At 34.2% G+C, this 25,115-nt stretch overlaps 4 protein-coding genes and 2 long non-coding RNA genes across 9 annotated transcripts in view; 3 read left to right on the plus strand and 3 right to left on the minus strand.

Annotated features, from left to right (window-relative positions):
• LOC126757453 (WAS/WASL-interacting protein family member 2) overlaps positions 1–9,855 on the minus strand; it is a 42,418-nt gene extending 32,563 nt beyond the window's left edge. The window contains exons 1-2 of one of the 2 annotated variants that reach the window (XM_050471376.1): positions 9,705–9,855; positions 9,202–9,301 (exon numbers count right to left, since the gene is read on the minus strand). The gene's annotated coding sequence lies outside the window, so the exon portion shown is untranslated. The remainder of the gene's footprint in view (positions 1–9,201; positions 9,302–9,704) is intronic. The other variant, XM_050471378.1, reaches the window with a different exon arrangement.
• A 945-nt stretch (positions 9,856–10,800) lies between these two features.
• LOC126755947 (uncharacterized) lies at positions 10,801–11,352 on the plus strand. The gene is made up of 2 exons (XR_007666530.1): positions 10,801–10,864; positions 10,933–11,352. It is a non-coding gene; the product is annotated as an uncharacterized LOC126755947 (long non-coding RNA).
• Positions 11,353–11,458: 106 nt separating this feature from the next.
• LOC126755537 (uncharacterized) lies at positions 11,459–14,575 on the plus strand. Its single transcript, XM_050468182.1, has 7 exons — positions 11,459–11,536; positions 11,608–12,466; positions 12,530–12,718; positions 12,786–12,839; positions 12,901–13,769; positions 13,898–13,937; positions 14,009–14,575. The coding sequence occupies exons 2-5, from the start codon at positions 11,698–11,700 to the stop codon at positions 13,167–13,169; spliced, it is 1,281 nt and encodes a 426-aa protein (XP_050324139.1). The 5' UTR covers positions 11,459–11,536; positions 11,608–11,697; the 3' UTR covers positions 13,170–13,769; positions 13,898–13,937; positions 14,009–14,575.
• Positions 14,576–14,864: 289 nt separating this feature from the next.
• On the minus strand, positions 14,865–18,294 carry LOC126755530 (golgin subfamily A member 2). The gene is made up of 5 exons (XM_050468165.1): positions 18,095–18,294; positions 17,061–17,945; positions 16,762–16,998; positions 16,165–16,704; positions 14,865–16,114 (listed from the first exon to the last, which is right to left on the minus strand). The coding sequence occupies exons 1-5, from the start codon at positions 18,152–18,154 to the stop codon at positions 15,155–15,157; spliced, it is 2,682 nt and encodes an 893-aa protein (XP_050324122.1). The 5' UTR covers positions 18,155–18,294; the 3' UTR covers positions 14,865–15,154.
• A 1,858-nt stretch (positions 18,295–20,152) lies between these two features.
• LOC126755546 (uncharacterized) lies at positions 20,153–21,072 on the plus strand. The gene is made up of 2 exons (XR_007666498.1): positions 20,153–20,322; positions 20,613–21,072. It is a non-coding gene; the product is annotated as an uncharacterized LOC126755546 (long non-coding RNA).
• Positions 21,073–21,437: 365 nt separating this feature from the next.
• On the minus strand, positions 21,438–23,772 carry LOC126755542 (protein preli-like). Of its 3 annotated transcripts, none has more exons than XM_050468193.1 (4): positions 23,437–23,772; positions 22,785–22,942; positions 22,513–22,726; positions 21,438–21,876 (listed from the first exon to the last, which is right to left on the minus strand). In XM_050468193.1, exons 2-4 carry the CDS (start codon positions 22,880–22,882, stop codon positions 21,487–21,489), a joined length of 702 nt encoding a protein of 233 aa, XP_050324150.1. In that variant the 5' UTR covers positions 22,883–22,942; positions 23,437–23,772; the 3' UTR covers positions 21,438–21,486. The 3 variants fall into 3 exon arrangements, with proteins under 3 accessions (XP_050324150.1, XP_050324148.1, XP_050324149.1); XM_050468191.1 differs by having other exon boundaries at positions 22,785–23,337; XM_050468192.1 differs by having other exon boundaries at positions 22,785–23,337; positions 23,433–23,772.
• Between the last annotated feature and the right edge of the window lie 1,343 nt (positions 23,773–25,115).

The following is a 25,115-nucleotide window of genomic DNA, read 5'->3' on the forward strand; positions in this document are numbered from 1 at the left end:
ACCTAGGGTGAATCACTCAACGAGTGTTGTGGTGCTTTTTTGAATATCATCTCGATTTCCTATTTAACAAACTTATCTTATCAAACGAAAATGTGCGAAGTTGATTTGAATATGAAAAAAGGGATATACATACATATGTACATACATAAAATTTTAAAAATTTGTTAGCTTTGTAGAGAGTTGAGAAAATTTCATATAGTATTTTATATATTCCTTTATATTCATTTCCTTAAATAAAAAATGCATTTATTGCAATAATTTAAAGGTTTATGAGTCAAAACGATTGCGCAGCTTAAATGACATTGGGATTTTCTAAATCAACTGTATATAAAATCAGTAAAACGACAGCAACAAAATATAGTGTAACAAAAATTAACGTTCACTACATTATTTAAGGAATTATTAATTCGATTTACCATTAAGAAAAAATTTGCATTATAAGCAATATCGGTTTGCAGTGAGTAATCGGAACTCTCTGTATATGTATGTATGTACATATGTATGTAAAAACAAACTTTAAGTTCTAAATTATGCGCAATCTGATGTTGTCATACGGGTTTTATATATGTAGTTGTTGTTAAAACAAGGAAATATATTAACTTCGGTCACGCCAAAGCTGTACTACTCTTCACAGATGCATTTCTTAGGGCATAAAAGGGTATAAAAAGTTCTTTGTCTTGATTTCGGTTGGTCAGTGTGTATAACAGCAATTTGTTTGGAAGATTATGGCGTTATCTTGGCAAAAAAAAATTTTCCGTACAAGAAATTGATTTGTATGATCTGATTTTAACAATTTGTTCGAAAATTGTCCCGCTATCCTGAAAAATATATATGTTAAATTCATTCGAATGCACTGCACTGTTATTACATCCCTCTAAAACTCTACCCAATCTATAACATTTCTGAAATTTCCTCACATAATACTAGTTCTTTTATATTTGTGCACATTTGTTTTCGTCTCTCTGTATCAATTATACTCGTATTAGCACTCATAAAGCGTAATCCATTTCGCGGTCCCTACCTTTTTAAAGAAATAACATAGGAACTTCAAATTTAATGGGGAATGTTTTTTATGATTCGAAAGAACATTCTTTAGGATTTAATTTTTGAAGAATATCTCTTTCAAATATTGGCCGCGGCTACTATATTTTCTTCACTGCGTGCTGGACGTGGTCTATTCGGTCGAATATTATCCAATAATGAATGCTGGGTGTCAAGATGGGTTATGGTGTTACGAATACGATTGCGCGTAAATCTTTCCATGACCAAATGCCAAACAAAACTAACATGACAGCTTCACACGAAACACCCGTGACTTGACAAACAAAGGCCATTGAGAAAAGTACCTCCACTTGTTTCACCGTTATATTTATTTTTGCATTATTTACTTCATAATTTATATTAACTTATATTTTTCAAAACCTTTCATTACGATGCTAACTCAAATTTGACTACGTACGATTTTAAATGGTGGTCAGGTTAATCTATTTAAATGATAAGTATGAATAAGCATATACATTAGGGTGTGCCATTTTGAGGCAACCTTTTTTTTCAACTGAAAAACAGGCTCAAAACTTTCGAAATGTGTAAAAAAAAAGTCACTCAAAAGATGAGCTCTTAATATTAATATTAAGAGGTGCCTCTTTCAAATTTTCTGTTTTCCATATAAATTACATGGAAAAAAAATCATTGTTTTTTGTGGTGGTTATTGTACGGAGATTATTATACATATGTGCACGCGATGGCTGCCAATAGGGATGGTAAACTCGATTCCGATTCTACTCGAAAATCGAGTTTTCTCGTAAAATAATCCTAATGTATATAGTCAAACTATCACTTAAGTAGTCAATCACTCAATGTAGTCGGCCCAAATTAAACAAAAATCAGCAAACTCAATAGCGCTTAGTTCACTGGAAACAAATATGAATAAAAATGAATCAAAATAAACAAGTAAGGAAGGGCTAAGTTCGGGTGTCACCGAGCCAGGGAAATACTTTATGGTGTAAAACGTCAATCTGAGGATCGAAATCCAAGCAATTTTATATATACAAATGTACATACATACATATACATATATAAATCCTATATCTACAGACACATAAAGTTAGTTAGAACAAGAAAAAACGTTAACTTCGGTTGCACCGAAGCTAAATACCCTTCACAGGTGCATTTATGTTAGTAACTATGTGTTCAGTTTGTATGGAAGCTATATGCTATAGTTAACCGATCTGAACAATTTCTTCGGAGATTACATTGTTGCTTTAGAAAATAACATATACCAAATTTCGTGAGTATATCTTGTCAAATGTGAAAGTTGTACATACAAGAACTTGATTACGATCGTTCAGTTTGTATGGCAGCTATATGCTATAGTAAACCGATCTGAAAAATTTCTTCGGAGATTACATTGTTGCTTTAGAAAATAACATATACCAAATTTCGTGAATATATCTTGTCAAATGTGAAAGTTGTCCATACAAGAACTTGATTCCGATCGTTCAGTTTATATGGCAGCTATATGTTATAGTGGTCCGATATCGGCCGTTCCGACAAATGAGCAGCTTCTTGAAGAGAAAATGACGTTTGCAAAATTTCAAAACGATATCTTAAAAACTGAGAGACTAGTTCGTATACATATATACAGACAGACGGACATGGCTAAATCGACTCAGCTCGACATACTGATCATTTATATATATACTTTATTGGGTCTCCGACGATTCCTTCTGGGTATTACAAACTTCGTGACAAACTTTATATACCCTGTTCAGGGTATAAAAACGAAAACCATTATAATATGTAGTATGGAGCCATGTGAGGAAAGTTCTCTGATCGCCATTCACTTAAGAGTGGACAGAAACGATTATTTTACATATGGCTCAAGCAGCTCACTACTTCCGGTCTTTGACCAAGTATCCTCTGGGTAGCCTAAGAACATCCGTTTGAGAGCGAGCTAAAGTGAGAAGATGAAACATCCCCTCCGCAGGGTTGTGCGCTGGGTTTGGCACCCGCCACGTAAAAAACGCACCTAATGAAAAAGTTCAACAAGCCTTGGATGAGTGACTCGCCTTTTGATGACGACCATGGCAAACGAATTAAGGATTACGAATTGAGAACATGCACCTGGAATGTCCGGTCCCTTAATTGGGAAGGTGCCGCTGCCGTTGATGTCCTCGTTAGGGGCCATCCATAAATTACGTCACACGACTTTTTAACCCCTCCCCCCCGTCCTTGTCACAAGTTGTCACATTTTGAACTACCCCCCCCACCCCCCTGCCATTTTCCAATTTTATGGACTTACCAAAAAATAAAAAAAAACAGGTTATTCTATTTATTGAATAATTTTTAATAAAATCAACATTCAATTAAATATTAAAGTACAGAGACAACGAATGATTAGTCAAGAAATAATAGATACTTAATTATGCTAATTAAAAATACAAAACTTAATCATCTTGTGTCCATGGACTTTTGACCCACTCCTTTATATCATTTATTACTGGTAAATCAGGCACTTAATTTTCGCTTTGAATTTGGATGTCAGGAACACCTATAAATTTCCCGTTTGTACATCACAAAATTTTGAAATGTGATGTCACAAAGCTTTTGACCCCCCTGCTCCTTGTCACACAATGTCACTTCTGAACCGAAACCATTGGTTTTCGGAAAATGCAAAAGAACAGCTGCTACGACGAGGAGTGCCGTGTTGCAGCGGAGAGAAAACAGACTGCTTACCTCGCAACGTTACGATCGACCACAACACGTGCGGGATGGGATAGATACCGAGAGCTGAAGAGGGAAACGAGACACATTTGCAGACAGAAAAAGGGAGAGGCCGAAATGCGTGAGTATGAAGAACTTGACAAGCTGGCCGACAGGGGTAATGTTCGAAAATTCTACGAAAAAATGCGGCGGCGGCTTACAGAAGGTTTCAAGACCAGAGCATACTCTTGTAGAACCCCAAAAGGTGATCTGGAAGGAAGAAGGGGGGAACACTTCTCCAGTCTGCCGAATGACAGTGAAAGTACAACGCCAGGAGAAGGCGAACTCGATTCCCCAATCGATGACGATGAAGCAGACGTTCCATTGGCCGACAATGAAGAAGTTCGAATAGCAGTTACCCGTCTGAAGAACAACAAAGTAGCGGGGGCCGATGGATTGCCGGCCGAGCTATTCAAACACGGCGGCGAAGAACTGATAAGGAGCATGCATCAGCTTCTTTGTAAAATATGGTCAAACGAAAGCATGCCCAACGATTGAAATTTAAGTGTGCTCTGCTCAATCCACAAAAAGGGAAACCCCACAATCTGGAAAAAGGAGCTACCTTTATGCCGCGGTATCCCCGCAAAACTAATACGTCTGTGCAAACTGACGTTGAGCAACACCAAAAGCTCCGTCAGGATCGGGAAGGACCTCTCAGAGCTGTTCGATACCAAACGAAATTTCAGACAAGACAAGGCATGTACTCCCTATCCCTATCCCTATCGTGCGACTTCTTCAATCTGTTGCTGGAGAAAATAATACGAGCTGCAACTTAATCGAGCAGGTACAATCTTTTACAAGAGTGTACAGCTGCTGGCGTATGCCGATGATATTGATAGGGCTTGGACGATGACAACAACTGATGAGTCGGCGTTGCGAGTTTTCGAGAGAAAAGTTATGCGAAAGATTTATGGTCCTTTGCGCGTTGGCCATGGCGAATATCGCATTCGATGGAACGATGAGCTGTATGAGATATACGACGACATTGACATAGTTCAGCGAATTAAAAGACAACAGCTACGATGGCTAGGTCATGCTGTCCGAATGGACGAAAATACTCCAGTCCTGCAGTACCAGCCGGAAGCAGAGGAAGAGAAAGACTTTCACTCCGTTGGAAGAACCAGGTGGAGAAGGACCTGGCTTCGATTGGAATATCGAATTGGCGCCACGTAGCGAAAAGAGGAAACGACAGTTGGAGTGGTATCGACTAGATTTTATCTATTTTTACCATTACTACATACTATTAACATGTCACATACTAACAAATCAATCATATGGAGTAAAATTAGCCGGATGTTCGAAAAGCCATATTAGTTATATGGGGGCTCTCAGGTTTTTGCCAAATTTTACTTATTTTAAGCACAAAGATACACTCATATTAGCAAAATACGCTCTCTCATTTTCGTTGAGATAACTCACATACTGGCCGATATATAGTCACCCGTAAGTTCGAAGATCTTTATATTAAGTACATGGGGGCTAAGTGATCCAATTCAGCCTATTTTTGACACACAGGCATGTCATTGTCAGAAAAGAATTTTCCCTGATTTTCAATTGTATATTTCACACATTGACCGACATTCTCGATCAAAAGCCGACTATAGGTACCGGAGTCAAATATTCGGTAACTAGGGGCTTGAGCTGATTTTATTGGATTTTAACAATTTTTGGTCATAAGGTGGCAAACACTAAAAGCATTATTCCTGCATAGTTATGTATATTAATTGTTTCTTGAATTGTGTACTGGAAACTGAACGCATCACGCAAATTGTGCTTTATGGGAAGTAGGCATGGTTATTGTCCGATTTGGCTCATTTTCACTACGTAACATAAGAATGTGAAAACAATACCACGTATCAAATCAAATTGCCGAAATCGGTCGGTCGGGACCCGAGATATGGGATTTCACCAAAAAGTAGGCGGTGCTACGCCTATCGCCCAATTTTTACGCCTACCCATATAAAGCCTTGTCATACATTGTTTTTGTAATATTCGAGCTTAGCAAATTAGGTCATTGTAGCTTTAGTGGTTAAGGAGCTATGCACATTAAAGACATTAGAGGGTGCCACGCCCACTTTTACAAAAAATTTTGCCCACAGATGCCCCTTGCTACTGCGATCCCCTGTGCGAAAAAAGAGTTTTATAAGTATCTTAATTTAGTGCTTAGTTATGGCACTTTATATGTTTTCGGTTAATGGCGATTTATGAGCGTGGCAGTGATCCCATCTACGAACTCGAACTTTTTTGTACTGAGAAAAATATGTGCCAAGTTTCATGAAGATATCTCAATTTTTACTCAAGTTTCAGCTTGCACGGATGGACGGACGGACAGACAGTCACTCGGATTTCAACTTTTCTCGCACCCTGATCATTTTTATATATGTATGCAACCCTTTATCTATCTCGTTTAATTTGTGAACAAAACTATAATACTCCAGCAACTGGATGCAAGAGTATAAAAAACTTTGCAAGTTGGCAGCCGATCAGCGTTAAAGCTTTCTATTGCAATCAATTTGTTCATTCGAATGTATTTATGTATGTACATGGTATGTACATATGTATATATTTCCTTTAGTTGCCACAATTGTCTGTTATTGCAAATTCGAATTGATACACCATATTAGCACAAGTCGCACGCTTGTGCTATGTGGAGAAGATGCAGAAAATAATGCAATTTTTGACAGATCAATAAACTTAAATAAACTCGCTATTTTAAAAATACTAGCAAGCAGGTGAAGTTACACACATATTTACATATAGTGTATACACATGTGTATATGTACAGAAAATTATTGTAGGAATACAGCTTCCAAAAGCAGTATTTAGCAACCCATAATAATCTACGATTCCCACGACAGCCGGTTCTACGCACCGAAATTGACTCGAATTTTATCCGCCCAAGGTCTGTTTTTTCGGCGACCTAACCCCGTTTGGATCGGCAAGTGTTAATCTAAGTGTTAAAGTGTAATTATTACATGCGGGTTTATTCATTCATTGAACTTCTCAGAACATCAATTGATATAACATGCCATTTATGTGAACAAATTATGTATTCGCTCCACTTTAATTTTAAAACACTTTTATGTAATTTTCCTTAAACAGTTGAATGGCAAGCGCTAATGCCTATTAGTCAGCTGTTATCAATCTCCAATATTAAACTGTGGTGTATAGCCTTGACATTTGTGGCTGCATCAAATATGTATGATTATTTGTGTCCTTACTTCACATCATACTAATTTATCCACACTTAAACTGATCTAACCCATTGTATTGTGTTTAAAGTGAAATTAAAAAAATGTTTATAAAATGAAATTTAAAAAAAATAAACAAGAAACGTTAATTTCGGTTGCCCTGAAGCTATAATACCCTTCACAAATAAGTACTAGTGATCCGATATCGGCGATTTCGACGTGCATACATATGCGCAACTTCTTTCGGAGAACACGACTCGTGCAATGGAAATGCAAAAAAACAACTTGTCTAAAGAATCTCTATTTCCTGTTGGCAGTTATAAAGTTCATGGCAACCGTGATATACCCTATAAATTAACCGTCCGGCGTATCGAAAAATTACTCCTTAAAAGTAAATTAATAAGTAAACAAACAAAACAAGCGAAGTTAAGTAGTTAGTTATGATAAGCTTCATGGAACCTACAAAATTATGTAGGACTATTTTTTCTTTTTGAAATTAGAAGCAATATGAAATGATATGGATAGTAATATCTTAGAAATTAATGTAGCATTTTCAATAGCAAATTATGTTATCTAATAAATAATACATTACCTTCGTACGTAGTATTAATTATTAACCACATTTTAAATAAATCGTAGAAAAATTATATACATTTTGTAACCGCTATTACGCTTTCATAAATAAAATTCTAATGTCTAGTAATCTGAGTAAATACTTAATGTAAGTGCGAGCTGCAAACAGAAAACAGCACGATCAAACGAACGATCAAGCCCCCCCACCCGCTGGCTTCAAACCACAACTTATTCAATGTGGGGGTTGAGTTTCCTGTGTTATTTATATTTACATGTGAAACATGTAAAATAAGCACAGCAAGGGATATGTCAATTGCCATACAGAACACACAGAACTCAAACCCAAATGAGATGAACTGATGTGATCATAAATAGGCATATTAATGCATATAAATTTCAGTATAAACTGGCATTTGCATTTATGTATGTACATATGTATATATGTATGTAGTATGTATATGCATTACAAGACGTGGAAGCATATATACAATATACATACATATGTACATATATATAAACCGTTTCTATATATGAATATTGATCTGGCAAACTAGAACCACTATGATTCATAATACATTTTTGTTTAGCATATTTTATTTAAATAATTATTATAAAATTCGTAATTCTCTAGAGATGAGTTGAGGAGTTATAGGTAGGACGTTCTGCATACGATGAACATGTATTTCTATATGTTCCTACTTACTTAAAACTAACTACATTTATTTATATAAAGGGACATACAAATTCTTAAGGGTATCTTATCACAAACAAAAGTAAAGAAGGCAATATATAGATAATTTTACGTTGCGCGGATAAGATATCACAAAGCAGTCATACAGGCATTATATCAAATATATGTATGTACATACATATATAGCAAAAATTTTATAATTGAAATTTATTCGTTATCAACTTATAAGCGGGTGTTGCGTTCAAAAAACTATTGAAACCTTGCGAATGACTAATCAAATGCACTATATAAAACAGCATCTATATGTACATAGGTACATTTCGATCAAGCTGTAATTGCCTTTGTTTTCAATTTCTTTCTCCGACATTGAACTCACTTCCGACATTATAGAAAGTAGAAAGAAATAAAATGCAAGCTTTTAACACTTCTTTGTTGAGCCAAGTGTTGTATGCACTTAAGAGCATGAAAAAGCAAGAACTCAACATGGAATATCCAAACAAGAATGCTATTGTCACTAAGAGAATATACATACATATAAAGTATATCAGCACGCAGTTAAGGTATTTCGCTAGGCTGAAAAGGATAGACCAAACATCCCCAATATATTATACTACCCACAAACGGATTTACACGCAATAATAAGTAAGCATGCTGAATAAGAGCGGCATTCGCTGCATTGGTGTATTTTTTTTGTAAAACATGTTGTGTATTCGTAATTGTATGTAAACAACCCACCTCCTGCAAACCACCCTCTAACTTTTGCATATTTTGACCTGCTATGCCTTGTGTTGGGTCGTGGCGACAATGTACTCTTTCTGGGTTACGCTTCTATAGATGTCAATGAGCTACCGCTAATAGGATTAGTGATAAGGAAGTAATTGTGTGAACAAAAATACTAAAGTTATTTTCAAGCGTTTGTTCATTAACTAAAAATTACTAATGGAAAATCACTGCACTTGCAGGGTAGTTAAGAGATAAACTCACCTGAACGAAGGTTATATGTGTAAGTATATTGTGTTTAATATGTGCGTTATATTCAAGAATACTATAAATATTTTAGGCGAAGTTTTACACTTTGTACGACCTACAATACGATTACAAAAGCTGTTAGCAAACACTTTAAAAATCACACTGATCAACTACATAGCACACAAAAAAATCCGCAATGACTTGTCTGCCTTATTTATTCGTAGAGACAAAACGTCATCATTGCTTAGTTTTTAAGAACTTCGTTTTATCTTACTACTTTCACTATTCCACATAAAACAATTGGTACATAGGACTTCTAAATATGCTTATGCTATGATGCAAAATATGTTAATTATTGAAATACTAAACGCGTTCGCCCATTTTTATTATGTCGTTTATTTCTTTCTTTCCTTACTGACGACTCAACTATTTTCGTTTTTGCACTATTTCCATTGAACACTCTTTTTATCACACAGCTGTGTTGCTATTCTTGCTAAACAATTTTATTTTTGGCTTACACTGTGTTTTGTTATCAAAAGGACAATCGACAGTATGAATTATATGTTAGCTTCCTCCAACACTTTCCTAAAAAAATTTAACTTGTTTTACGGATAACAAACTTCCCGTTGTGGAAATAATGGACAGACATGAAACGAAAATTTGCAAGAATAACCATTCACAATGAATTGCGTCAAAAAATGCTGTCAAATTGGAGATAAAGCAAACTAAATGTAGAGGAAGAAATAAATGTAGATGCCGTTTAGCTATTATTAAATGTTTATTTATTGAAAGCTGGGGTGGCATCTCTATGATTGTTTAGTCAAACTATAATGGAGGTCGTACACACAACAATTAGTTGGTTGATTGAGTTGGGCTAGAAATTGCCCTTGTCGCTACATACGACACAACTTTTAATACAATTCTAGGCCAACTTCATTTTGAATATTCCCTTCGTTACTTAAACATGAGTTCGGAAGTTGTTGCTTTACTTATTATACATATATGACGCGCTCTCTTCGACAGTCGAAATAAAATGGCGAAATCGTTTGAAATCGCACGACCAACCCAAACACGATCCAACTAACACAACCAACTTGACAAAATATCAAAAAATTTTGATTTTCATCCAATCAGTTGGTATAACTCATACAACTGCCCCATATACGTAACAGTCAGTTGTACAATTCGATGAAATTGGTACAATAATTGGTGCGTGTATGCCTTCCATAATGACAATGTAAGTTCCAACAATCAACTCAATAAAGAGTTAATCAATGCTAGTGGAATTAAAACCAACTATTGCCAGAAATTAATAAAAACTTAAACAAAAATCAATGACAACACTTTTGGGTAATTAACCAGAGATTTAACAGGCAATTGATTTCAGAGTAGACTATAAGAGTTAAGGTTAAAATCCAATTATACCTATCTAACTTAAAATATGAATACCTTATACTATTAATATGGTATAATATATATATGTAACTATAAAATTTATAAAGTATCGGGAATACACTTTGTTTAGCGGAATACGTTCAAATAAGCTTGAATAGTTTGAATATATTTGTATTCAAGCATTTAAATATATTACAACCCTGTGTTCATCTTAATTCTGTTTTGAATGGTTGTTTGAAAATTTCTAAAAGGGGTTTGAATTAAATTTTTGTTATACATACATGTAAGTATTTGATAAAGACTTTATTTGAGTTTCTTAAAATGACCTTAGATAACTTTATTCAATTATAGGGCAAATTATCAATAACATTGGCCATTAATGGATTTAACCATGTATCTTTGGGCTGCTATCATTTGGCTCATTACATATTTCGAACATTTGCTTAATAAGTTTGCCAAAGTACATTACAAAAACAATAAGCGGCGACAACCTCAGTAACCCGATTGCACTGTTAATCGTGACTTAAAGAAAATAGTTGCGTAAAAAGGACAATGAATTTATACATAACGGGGTATAGAAAAGTGCTATTATGGTACGAAAGTGTTGTTTCTTATGCCTTTTGTCGGCACAAACTAGTGTAGCATTGTTCGAATTATTGCCTATTATACTGCCATTCATTAGTAATAAGTTTTATGCATTAAACGAATGTTACTAATAGTTTAAGAGAAAAAGTTTTAATTTGTAATAATAATAAAATTTTATAAAGCATATTTAACATTGAAGTCATAAAAAAGTTATTTTAAATAATGCTTGAATTGAACTTTTCTTTCAATTCAAGCACTCTGATTTATACAACTCTGTGTCTGTCTTCATTTTGTTTTTGTCTTGTTTCAAATATTTATTTGAAATTTAAGAGAGGAAAACTAGTTGCAATTGGAGTTTTAGGCATAATTTGTATGTATAAAGCATGAGTTACATATTTTTAATTCTAAAAACAAGTCTGTCTATTTTCTATGTAGCTTCAGAGTTCGGTGCTTATATATAAAGTCAGTGAACTTGGATTCTTAGTTGTTTGGAAAACTTTTCTAATAAATTTGCTTGTTGGATTTATTACAATGGGTGACTACAAGCTACTCAATAAGGAGTTAGTCGATGCTAATAGAGAATTAAAACAAACTATTGCAACATATCAAAATGAATTGGTTTTAACGCGTGCAGAGTTAATGGAACAGCATCGAATACGTGTTGAGGGCGAGCGCGAATATCGTGATCGCGTACTCTCATTAGTAGCACATAATTTTATGGCATTAATGCGTGATATCGATGCCAACGTAAATGTAAAAGAATTACTGAGTTGTAATAGTTGTGAACAAAACTCAAATTACACCAATACTGTTAATGCTAAAAGTGATAGCGCCAGTTTCAGACGAAGAAGCACACATCTTGTCAGAGAATTTCGTCGTTCTAGTGCAGTGACCCGCCAAAATAGTATACAGTTGTCGCCAACACGACGACCATACGAAAGTCATGCTATTATCGAGCAAACTGAAACCAGTAAATTAGAAGAATCTGAATCTGGTAGTGATATGGATTTGGAAAACTCTATAACTGAAGATAATGTAATTGATGTAGAACGCGAAGAGAGCTACGAAAATGCAGATTTGCATTGCATAAGGGAAGCCAGTGAAGAAGAATGTGAAGAAAATGATGACGGTAGAAAGTGTACAGTAGTTGATAAACGGAATAGGCAACCAATCAGAGATATATCCAATATTCATAAGGAGCAAGTCGAAAACAGATATTATGTCACAAAACGTGGAAAAGAGCGTAATCGGCGCAGTGACAGTGAAAATTCTATAGAAGTTCCACGTAATGTGGATGTTGGTATGTATTAAATTTGTCGCAAGCAAATGCATCAGATTTTATAAAAAAAAAAAATTATTTTAGATGGCATGGAAGTAGAGGATGATTTGATTCAGACAATGAACCAAACGTTACATGTTTCGGACAGCCAAATAACAGATAATAATGATAAGTGGATGGAAGTGAATCCAGAAAATTTTAAACGTCATGTTGTAGTGAAAGTTAAACGAATGCATGAACCACAACCGGCAGTAGTACACTTGAACTCTAAAGGTGAATCTAATGCATGAAATATTTTGGTACGAACAAGTTATTATAACAATAATTTACAACATTTTAGAGAACACACTTATACCAGAATATGAGATTTCAGTCGAAAACATAAGAAATGATGGTATGTATATTCTATTATTTATAGGAATTATACAAGTATAATAAAGTGTTTATGCTAACAGAGTTAAGTTTGGGTATAACCCAATTTTCTATGGGTAATTTCTTGGAAGCATCCTGCAGTACGCCATGTCATGGCATGAAAGCAGCAATGGCAGAGGGAACGACTGATGAAACCAATTGCGATGGCTCATGCAGTGTGTCATCACAGACAACAAGCCTATGCTTGCGGCCATCACGCAGATGTGCGCCAACAACTTTAGCGGAGCCTAGTTTAAGAGTAAAACTACGAAGCGATAGTGGCAAAAGGAAAGGATCTACGAAGAAGCGTTAAATAATATTTAGTTATTAAAAAGTTATGCAAGATTCTTTTAATAATATTGTCATAGTCATTAGTTCCACTCATGATACTGTTTAGTATTTATTTTTCAAGTAGTTTGTGTTAGCTGCAATTGAAATTCTGGGGAGAATTTGTAATAATAAAGCCTACATTTTTTATACCAGTAATTGAGCATTTCTGTATGAATACAGAGCTCCAACAAGCATAAAACAAAGTAAACTGATTTTTTCCTTAGCTCATTAGTTAGTTATTATAAAAACAACAAGCGACGAAATAAGTCGTTTGCTAGTATTGATTTTGGTTTAAAAGCACTAGTTATTAAATAAAGAAGACGCTAAATTTATGTATAACGGAGATAAGAAAAGGAACCGGTGTAGTGGTACTATTATACGAAATTGTTGTTTGTTATTCCTATTGTTTGCACAAATTAGAGTAGTATTGTATATTATCGAGTTTATTGCCAGTTATACTGCCATTACTTTATTATAAGTTTTATACATTATACGAATGCGATTAAAAGTTTAAGTAGAAAAAGTTTTAATTTGTAATAATATTAAATTTCATAATCCACAATTCAGGAAATTTAATACTGAAGTAAGAAGTTATTTCAAATTAAGCTTTTAACATTTATTTCTATTCCATCATTTGAGTTTATATTTTCTTGTGTCTGTTTATACTTTGTTTTTGTGCTTATCTCAAAAATTTTTTGTTTGATTTTGAAGATTGGAAAACTAGCTGCTATTGTAATTATCGGCAAGATTTGTAAGTATAATGTTTGAATTCCATATTTTTATTTCTATGAACTAAGCAGTTTAATTTCTATGCAACTTCAGGGCTCGGTAGTTAAATATAAATAAGTGAACTTGGATTCTTAGCGATTTGGAGCATTTTCTTAATAAATTTGCTTGTTGGATTTAAAACAATGGGTGACTACAAGCAACTCAATAAAAGTTAGTCGATGACAACAGAGTATTAAAACAAACCATTGCTGCATATCGAAAAGAATTGGGCTTAATACGTGCAGAGTTATTGGAACAGCATCGTATACGTGTTGAAAGCGAACGCGCATATCGTGATCATGCGCTCTCGTTGGTAGCACACAATTTTATGGCATCAGTGCATGACATCGATGCTAACATTAATGTGCCAGAATTTGTATATAATAGCAGTTATGAAAGTTTATGTTCAAGTTGTACCTATGACCCAAGTACTGAAAATGATAACACCAGCTGCAGGCATAGAAACTCAAATCTTGTTAGAGAATTTCACCGGTCAAGGGCATAATTTTCCTATACCTGCAATATAAATATTTTTCTTGAAATACATAAGCCGTTTCTTATAATCAAATGTAATGTAAGAGACGAATAGCTTACAATATAGTATTTATCAAATATTGGGAATACGTTTTATTTATTTTTGCGGCGTGACGATTTCAATTAAGCTTGAAAATTGTTGAATAAAAATTTCATTTTGTTTTGAACGGTTGTTTGTAAATAACTAGAAGAAAATGCCCAACATTAAATACTCACAATATTTAGATATTACAAAATAGCAACAACTACAAATATTTGATAGCTTCTTTGGGGCGGGTGGAACTACGAAATGTTGAGTGTATCCGCGCTTGTTTTGACCCACAATATTTTTATATGCTCGTAAGAACGGATTTACATAAACACAACGCATGACAGCTTCATTACGGCACAAAAATTACAAATTTTATTTAAATATTATTGTATATTTTTTGAAACGCTGTAAATAAGGTCAATAAAGTGTCGCCAATAATCGTAATTCCATAATTATCGACTACTTAAATTGGCGTTACACAAAAGTCCAATAAGTTGACAAACATACATAACAATATAGGTAGCTTACATACAAACAAACACATTTGAAACCCCATTGCGCTGTGCATGACTGCAATGACGAACATAACCACAGACACACACATTCCATCCAGGCGCATAGACATTTTGTAGGCTCTAAACAACTTCAATTTTGCCAAGACAACAATTTATATGGTCGACTGTTTGCGCCGTTGCCACATCAGGAATGTGCTGTGTGTTCTCATTTATTTCAAAAATTATATTTTGAATTTTTGTTAATATTTGGCGTGATTCATTCGCAGGCAATTGTGAATCTGGTTGATTGTGTTGCTCTTCAAGCGCTTCACTAGCTTCTACAATCAAAGGCGTGTTGGTATCATCAAAATTATCGTCATTTCCTATGACACTTGAGTGGAAATTTTCTTGTAGGTTCGGTATGCTTTGCGGCATATCTGCGCGTAGACTATTCACTAGATTATTAAGTATAGCGATTCGGTCACGCAATTGCTCACGTTCACGTTGCAGGAGCTGCATTTGTGCAGCTTTTTCGTACTCGCGTTGTTTTAGCATGCGCCTTTGTGTTTGATACAGGGTTATATATTCGCCAATAGTCTCAGTTTCGCCTTGCAGTTGTAGTACTAAATGTTCCAAACGTTGTTTTTCATCAGTTAAATCGGCCACCTGTGACATGAGGCGTGTGAAGCGTTGCTCTAAACGCTCGACAGCTTCCTCGGTCGGTAGGTATGGTGTGCTAGTGTTGCTGCTGCTTGTGGATAATTGTTTCACATGTTGGTGATGGTGCTGTGAATGCTTATTCTCATTATAGAGATTATGTTCGAGGTCGCTACTATGCTCGTCATGATCTTGATTGTGTTCGTGATGATCATGCTCGTGTCCGTGTTGATCATGCTCATGTTCGTAAAAATGATGCTCGCGTTCGTGATAATCAGGCTCGTGTTCGTGATGATCATGCTCGTGTTTGTGATGATCATGTTCGTGTTCGTTATGATCATCTCCATGGGTATGTTCATGTTCGTCGTCACAGCCGTTGTGTTGATGTTCGTGCAATTCATCGTTGGGCTCGTGCGAATGATTGTGTCCATCTAACTTCCTTCCCTGAAAATAGCATAAATTGGTATAGGAACATTGAAATTTTTTTATTGTACCTGTCGTTGCAGTTTCCGTTGCAACGCTGCCGCTTTGTTAGTTAGTTCCATATTCTCATGTGAGAGTCGTATCATTTCTTCGTCCTTATATTTGAAACGCTCATCAATATCGTGTAGACGCTCTTCCATTTCATTGTAGTTCGCGCGCATTTTACGATTGGCGTGCTCTTCAGCATCCAATTTATTCATTAAATCCGCTTTATCATTTGTCAACTGTACGAAGCGCAGCTCCAACTCATCTAGTTGTTTTTTTAGTTCGATGTTTTGTGCAAGCGCGCGGGAAGCTGCGATTTTGTCCGATTCCATTGTGGCTAATAATTTGACTTGGTCGGGCTGTTCGGAAGCATAATTTCTCACATGTTCCTCCAATTGATCCAATCTGGTTTGCTTCTCTTGTAGTTCGCTGCTGAGATTTTCAAGACGATCTTCTTGAGATTTAATTTTCAGTTGAAATTCATGACGTTCCAATTCGTAATCGCTAATTTGTTCTTTTAGTTTTTCAACTTCTTGGACTGGCGCTTCACTGCGCGTTAGGGATTCCTAATTAAAGCATGTTAGTACCATTGTATATAAATTTCTACACAATGTAAATTATACCTGTTCTTGCTCTTTCCTCAACTGATCTTGTCGGCTTATATTCTTTTGTATGTCCTTTTCAAGTGCGCCTATATGATCCACAAGTTGACGTTCACGTTCTTGCTGCTTTGTGTATTCATCCAATAATTCAGAATTCTTTTCGCTCAAATTGCTTAATTCCGAATTTAAATGTTTTACATAACTCTGATATTGATTGCTTGCTTGCTCCTTATCGTATGTCAGCTGCTGCACCATAGCCTTCAGTAATAATTTTTATATTTTTAGAATGCTCATACTTTTTTACAAACAGCCTAACTCACCTGTAAGTCTCTGATCTGCTGTTCGTACATGAATTGTGTTTGTGTAAGTGTTTCTACACGATTATCGGGCTGATTCACATTTGCCTCATCCGACAGTTGGCGTATGCGCAGTTGTGCCATTTCTAGCTCATTAGCTTTTTCTTTGAACTGGTGTTCTACATCTGTGGCCCGTTGCTGCATTACATCTAGCAGTCGTTTTAACTCATCTAGATGGCCAGCTTGCTCTTCCTGCTTTGCAGTCGCCTGGGCCAATTTATGTTGCAGCTCAGCATTTTTGTTACGCAATTGCTCTAAGCTTTGTTGTTGAACTTGATAGTGTTGTAGTAGTTCTTCTTGACGTTGTGTCGTCGATTCTAACTGTGTACGTAGTTCTTCGGCTTCCAATTCCCGCCCTCTACATAAAGAGCGACATTTATTCAATTCGGTTGTTAACGCAGCCTTTTCAGTTATAAGCACTTGAATAGCATTAATATTTTGAAGTTGCATTTGATCTGTAGCACATTCCCTTATCGCAGGCGATGCAACTGTTGGCGCCGCAAAACTATCCAGCGTTAATGCTGGAAAGTCTTCCGTTGTTGTTTGGAAGTAACTAGCGGCAGTGGAAGGTATTGGCGCAGACAAAGAAAAATCAGGAGTTGCAATAACTTCTGATGTAGTATTTACTGCAATCTCTGCTGATGCTAAAACATCCATCGCAATGTTATTGTTGACTGACGTTTGCATATTAGTGCTTGTTGCCTCATGTCCATTGTTAGATACATCATAATCGGATGCTTCGGATATGTTACTCGAAATACTGCTGCCACCGGCGATACTATTGCTGTGCGATTCTGTAGGTGCTGTATTTGCATTTTCCGCAGCGCCACGTTTCTGATATTCCCTCAACTGCAAATAAGTTTTTTTTTATTACACAGATCAATAAAAACAGCACCAAAGTTCCCCACATCACAGCACAAATACACACTTATAAGTATGAACAGCGAAATAACACTGAGGGACTTGTCGGTGTGACGTGTCATTTATAATGTTTTTACCTTTTTCCTTGCGGCAGCCAATTTTTGTGCCTTACTCTCGTTTACTTCTTCTCCTGGCATAGCGTACTGTTGGGGCTCTTTCTTCCAAAATATTTAAGTTAAATCTATAAAATCTTGCTAAATTTCTGAGTTCTCAAAATCCAATTGGAAAAATAAATATTGGACTGACACTTTGACACCTCAAAATAGTCAACGAAAAATTAATTCACAGTGATTTGGTTAACATCTAGGTAGGTGATAGTTATGTTTCATTACTCCAACAAATTTTTGAGTCTGTTAAACAAAATTACACTGAGTACCTATTGTGAACTTGCAGCAAATTATATTAGTATTTCGTTTTATATAGGCTAGGCGACGGTCTGGATTGATTTTATTTATCGTTGGTATTTATCTGAAACATGGTAGAGAACATCATTTCACGCAATTTTAGTGAGATATAACAACGTAATAACGAACAAATAATATAGACGAAGTCTTTTTAACAGGGTTTTTGAGAAGCAGTTAGAGTGAAATTTCACATAAGCGGACATTGGCAGGACCTGCCTTTCTGTCCTATAAAAAGATTGTCCTTAGTAAACATCAATAAAGCTTTGGACCGAAAAATGTGTACAGTTAATAGGGCTTTCACTGTATAAGTTGGTTCTCCGACTTTCCGAGAGATTTTCAAGAATATAGAGAAGATTATAGTGAATTTAAATCTGATTCGAATTGGAGGAGTAGTTGCTGATATAATGGGTTGCCAAAAAGTATTGCGGTATTTTTATTGAGTTTTTTTTTTATTGAAATTGAAATGAATTTTTGATGACTCATGCCCAGCTCTTGACCGATGCTACGGCTGCAACCATGCCGGTCTCTTTCGACCAATTCAGCGATTTTATAGCAATTTTCGACGACAGGCCTTCCGGAGCGTGGCGCGTCTTCGACCACCTCTACACCAGAACGAACACGTTGAAACCATTGTTGTTTGGTGGAAATGGAAACTGTATCGGGTCCATAAACTGCACAAATTTTATTGGAGGCTTGAGATGCATTTTTGCCTTTATCGTAGTAGTACTGTAAAATATGCCGTAATTTCTCTTTATTTTCTCCATGTTTGCGACGCTATAACTCACGAACGACTTAAAAGATACGACAATCAATCAAATGTTATCAGTCAATGTTAGCGCGTGAAATGAGCTTTCCAAAAAGGTATAGCATGACCCGATGCGACGAATGAAACTAGAACTACGCGCTTTCAGCGCCAATCCGGAAATCACTTTGTTTTAACTTCTGAAACATTTTAAAATATACAGCGATATACGAGATCTCTAGAAACTGTAAATAATCGTTATCTGAACAATATCATACTCTGTCCAACACGGTGCGAGAGAATAAATATATATCGAAAATAAATATATGTATAATAGCCTTTAGTTTTAATACTACGATATTAATAATATAATTGTACAACCAGTTTATAACATTAATACAGTTATTTTTATCTATTTGTGCTTTATCTGTAAAATTAATCTTTAAATTTAACAAAAACTATTTATCTGTTTCCGCACTCAATAAAATGTATTTTTTATGACTTCGTTCATTGTTGACAGCTAGGTCATAATTTGTACAGTATGTAAAATGCAATTTTAAGAACATCTTGATGTACTTGAAGTATTTTGTTGAAACAGAAAAAACGAATAGTTTGAATTGATAGAAATAAAAATGTATTTCTATTTAATAATTTTTAACCTATAACTAACACTTATTAGAATAATTATTTCCTTTTTGACATTTCCGTTCTTTTCATTTTAATCATTCATCATAGGCGTGATTATATGATTATCATTTAAGTAAACAACTATCAACTTGGATTCAGCAACATTATTCAAATTTGTCAATTGAAAATTCGTATGTATTGAAATAAGCAATTAATAAAATAAAAAAAATCTTCATACAAATTATTTGTAATTGCTAGTAGCATTAAGCTATTGTAAGTTACTCTATTGTGAACATATTTCAATTTATTAAATATATGTATGTATGTGATATGTGAGTGACATCCTAAAATGCTATCGTTAATATTCGATTTGAATTTATTGAAAAAACTGATATTAAATAGATTATTAAGTTAATTTTTAATAAGTACTGGTATTTTTATCGTTATTTGAGATTAACTAAAATTTTTTCGTTGGATATAAATCCAACTCAAGAGACTAAGTGTTAATATAGCAGGAGAGACCTCATTGAAGGTACAAATTCAAATATAATCGAGACATCTTATCTGTATATCAGGCACGACAAATACATATATACACGTACACTTTATGTCAATATATAACTATATCAATATATAACTATAAGAGCATATCCAAAGATACAACTTTTCGGGGATCGGATGGCAATCAAATCCGACCCCAAAAAAAAAACCTGACGATAAAGTTTTTGTTTGATAATATGACAATAATGACTGACGACACTGACCCTTACCCTTATACTATGGTTTATCAATTTCTTAACGTTTTTATTTTTATCTTTGCAGCCACAACTTTCCAACTTTTCGCATCTATTCAATAAATAAAAATGCACTCTTTTTACATATACCAAATTAAAGTAATACAACTTTTATTCATTAATTTAGTGGCAAAAATTAACACTACCGCAATCAGTTATTATAAACTATGAAATATTTACTTATAAAATATAATAATCACTTTTGTTTACAATTTTTTTTTTTTTTTTTTTACCGATCCAAACGGGGTTAGATCGCCGAAAGAACAGCCCTTGGTCGGATGAAATCCGAGTCAATTCCTGTCGTGGGAATCAATTAAATTTTGTTTATACATGCTTGGGACCGTATAAATAAAAAAACAAAATTTGAATAGTTTCATGTTACCTCAAAATTTTCGACTAATAGCGCAAAGCTTTTGTGGGTACAGAAGCTGAAATGTGACATAAGGAAGACTACTTAAATGTAATAAACTATACTCATACCACAAATACACCTTTATCTTTTTATATTCTACATAGTATTTAGATTCCCGTGAGTATGGCTATCAATTTTGCCTTGGAATGAAGAGCAATTATAGATATAAATGAATTTATAAAATTATATTTAGTGTCAAGAAAATATTCTTCATTCAACAGAGTGTCTACTTCTCTATGCATTTCAGCTACATTTAAACTGTTCCTTTGCATTGGTTTATGGCAGACAATGGTGAGTTTGCAATTATTATTAGATTAGATTATCGTAGGCAGTCGCCAATTACACTCAAAGCTTTTATCTCTACGTAATATTCTCGCTTAAGTACGTATATCGTGTACAACTATTGCGCTTAAATTGAAAAACCTATAGAGATTTAGCTGATTAATTGATCATTACCACAATTGTTCTCTATTTCTCATTATAATATTTATCAATTTTTAATGGAAAATATTTGCGCCAATTTAATGGCCTGGTTTTTCAAATACGCATAGCCGGCTTTGCCCGCCATTTTAACGGTTTCAGTTTTATTCAAAGTTGTTTGCTGTATATGGCTCGTTCCAGCGGTAGACACTGATTCGCTGGCATTGCCATTCGTTGCACCATTAGTAGCACTCGCTGAAGCAGCATTATTAGGAAACATATTTCGCAGTACATAATTGAACCCGATCGCGGCTTTATTGCAATTAGACTTGAAACGTTCAATACCAAATGCGCGTATAGCACGTGAAAACCCAAATACTTGTGAAGTAACGGAGGCACGCCTTACAGCCAAAGTTCGCCCATCTTTCTGCTCGCTATATTCGACTATTTCATCGACTTTCTGCAAATAGAAATATATTATATTATTACATAATAATGCAATTAGGGCAGTGGTGTGAACAAATGGCGAAAAAAGAAAATGTTTTGAATGCATGAATTAAAGAATTGGTTCATTGGGAAATGTACGCATCAATTAGTTTTCATTATAATAAACAATAACGGATTGTGCTAAATAAGCTTTTTCATTCTAATGTTGCTGTAAAAAAATAAATTGATCTTGAACAGTTGTTACTATTTTTGGAGTACTACTCATTTCAAATATTTTTATTGTTTTCTTATAGCCGTGAAAGATCAAATTAATAATTTAACTAGAAGTACTTCCCTTTTCTCGTTTATGTGAATATTCAAACAAAACAATTCTACAGTAAATGAAATAAGCATACAAAAAATTTATACTTTCAATGTAAAAAGAAAGCAAATAAGTATATCGAGTTTATACATGTATGCAAAATTAACAAACCTATGCTATGTATTAGAAGAGGCTTAAGAACCGGTTCATAAAGAAGAAAACAAATAACAAAAAAAAAAAACGTACTAAGAAAAATACTATGTTGGGACTTTGTTCGCGCATCGCTGGTGGTAGTTAAGTGATAATAATAAAACTGATATTTATAAATAAATTACCTTTTGCACTCACCATTATCTTTTTGAATCCAATATTTCGCGTGAAGGTGACTAGGGTTTTATTTTTCGGATCTAAAATCGAATCCTCAACAATTCTCACTGGTGCATTATTATAAAAACGTTTACCCCATTTTGGCACTGGATTTGTTTTGGATAGTAAACGGCGAGAATATAATTTACCATCACGTACCTCACGCTCTATTGTGTCTTCCGTAAGAACATGTGTACTGTAAATTCAGTTTTATATATAGTATATTTATATGTATATCAGCTTATTTTACTAACCTTGAGGGATTGGGATAGCGATTCCAGTAAGCTTGTACGACCTGCTTCCAACTGTAATCAAATACTGTCTCAGTTGTACATTGCGACGCAGTAACCATGATTCAACATTTGCAATCAAACCCGACAGATAAAATTTATTTCACTTTTGTAAATGGCAGCTATAAAATGTTTACTCCGGCTATCAGATTAATTTACATCAACGAATAAATTTTATTATAATAATTGCTTATCAGTAGGCCTTAGTGGACACTTATTCTTTTTAATTGTTACTACTACGCGTTGATTTTTTCTTTACTAATTTCTTGGGTGTCGTCACACTTGGTGTATATTCTCAAATGCAATGTTTCAGCAGCTGCCTCTTCGACCAACAAAACAAAATTGCTATTTTCAAATTAAAAGTAAAAGTGCAATGCTATATAGTATTAGTCGGCCGGCAAATAAGTGGGTGTGTGCTACGCACGTTTTAATGTTTTTACACACAGCCCTGAACTAAAAACAATTTTGTTAATTTTACTTTTTTTCTCGTGTAGAGAAGTTAAATATAGACGTCGCACTGTTAACAGACGGATAGAGAAATAGAAAATGGTATCAATTGAATATTTAAATAGAGGGAATGCAGTTGTAGCAATTATATCTAGTTGATCTTACCTACCATGTGTAATAACTCTAGCAGCGAAATATATGTAGATCACGCGATCCACAATTTGTTCTATGGAATCACCAGCAATTCAAGTTTTACAAGTAACTCTTACACAATATTGATTCACTGTACAATTGTTCGATTTTTTTCGATAAAATTTTGAATATGTTTACAACTGTATTTTTCCTCTTTTTACAACAATGATATTTAACACCAATTAGTAGAAATTTCATTTATTTATTTTTTATCACTTCCTCATTTCTTCATCCTTTGTTTGCATTTTTATCCTTTACCTTTCACAAAACCAACCAACGGCTGCTGTTATACTATTTCCAATCAGAATGAAAACGTGCAATAGCACACATTCTTCACAATAACCAAATGAAAGAAAGACATAAAATAAGTATATAAAAAATAATGCAAACACTAAAACAGTAGAGTGAATGCGACAACTACTTATATACTTCATAACTAACGAGGGTTTTAATGATGCCGCATTGCAAAAATATTACTTACATATATTTATATTTCATTGTTTGTGGAAAAATAAAAAGCAATAACTTTTTTGAAAATAAAAGAAGAATAAATAACTTTTTTGAAAAATTTCAAATATGAAAGCATTACTGCAAGTTAAGTTCTAAAGTTATGGAAATAGTGTTAATAATTTTCTCTGATATAAAAATATGCACGATTTTATTCCATATCATCATAAAATGTTAAACGTTTTTGTAATTTACTGAAATTCTTTCTGTAGTAGTTTAATTTATTTGCCAAGCAACAATAGGGTAACTGATTTAGCGCCATCTATTGGCCAATAACAAGTGGAATAAAATAACGGGTAAACAAATTGCGAGTATTTGATTATGTGCACACAAATTTAAGATTATTTTATTCAAATTAAACAGATGTTAATATTAGAAATTTTCATAATAAAATACTTTATTCAAAACATGTCAAAATTACCTTAATCCACCATACCATAATGTAGGGAGTTGTGGTTTTCTTTTTCTGCCTTCTATTAAATTTAATAGAAACGGAATTGTAGCAGCTTTGAAGAGTGATCATTTTGTTCAAATGTAACTTATACGCCGTAGGGTCATTGTTACTGAGAAAATAAATGCTATATACACTATTTAACATTATTTAATTAAAACATTCGCGACACAGGCAGAGTGATTACAATTCAATTGTATTAATATTTTTGTGTTTTTTCTTAATAAAATACAATAAAAATAATAGCTTGACTCTCAACAAACAAGTCGAATTAGCTGCTCTGTGTGTACAAACTAATCAGTGTTACTGCAGCTCATATACATTTTGAAAATTTTTATTTATTTTTGTATTAGCTGATACAGCGGTCTTGTGAAATCAGCAGCTGTTTCAGCAAACACAAGTCAGTTATACAAAAAACATCGATTTTCTTGTTATTTATGTATGTATTTCTTCTTTTCAGAAAGGAATTTATCAACCGTTTATTGCTTCTTAGAACCGAGCATAGTTCTTGGTGCCGCATTTCATACAATTCAAATGCATTATACGCATAAAAAATAAATGTATAAGTTCATATATACATACATACATATGTACGTACTGTAATTATGTTTGTATGTATATAAAGTTTTCGGTTTGTATAGAAGGTTTTTCGTTATTGCAGCGCAAGCAAGTAGGCAACCGGCAAACACTTAAGTGTG

Source organism: Bactrocera neohumeralis, chromosome 4 (assembly GCF_024586455.1).
Source record: "Bactrocera neohumeralis isolate Rockhampton chromosome 4, APGP_CSIRO_Bneo_wtdbg2-racon-allhic-juicebox.fasta_v2, whole genome shotgun sequence".
In the NCBI taxonomy this organism is placed as follows: Eukaryota; Metazoa; Arthropoda; class Insecta; order Diptera; family Tephritidae; genus Bactrocera; species Bactrocera neohumeralis.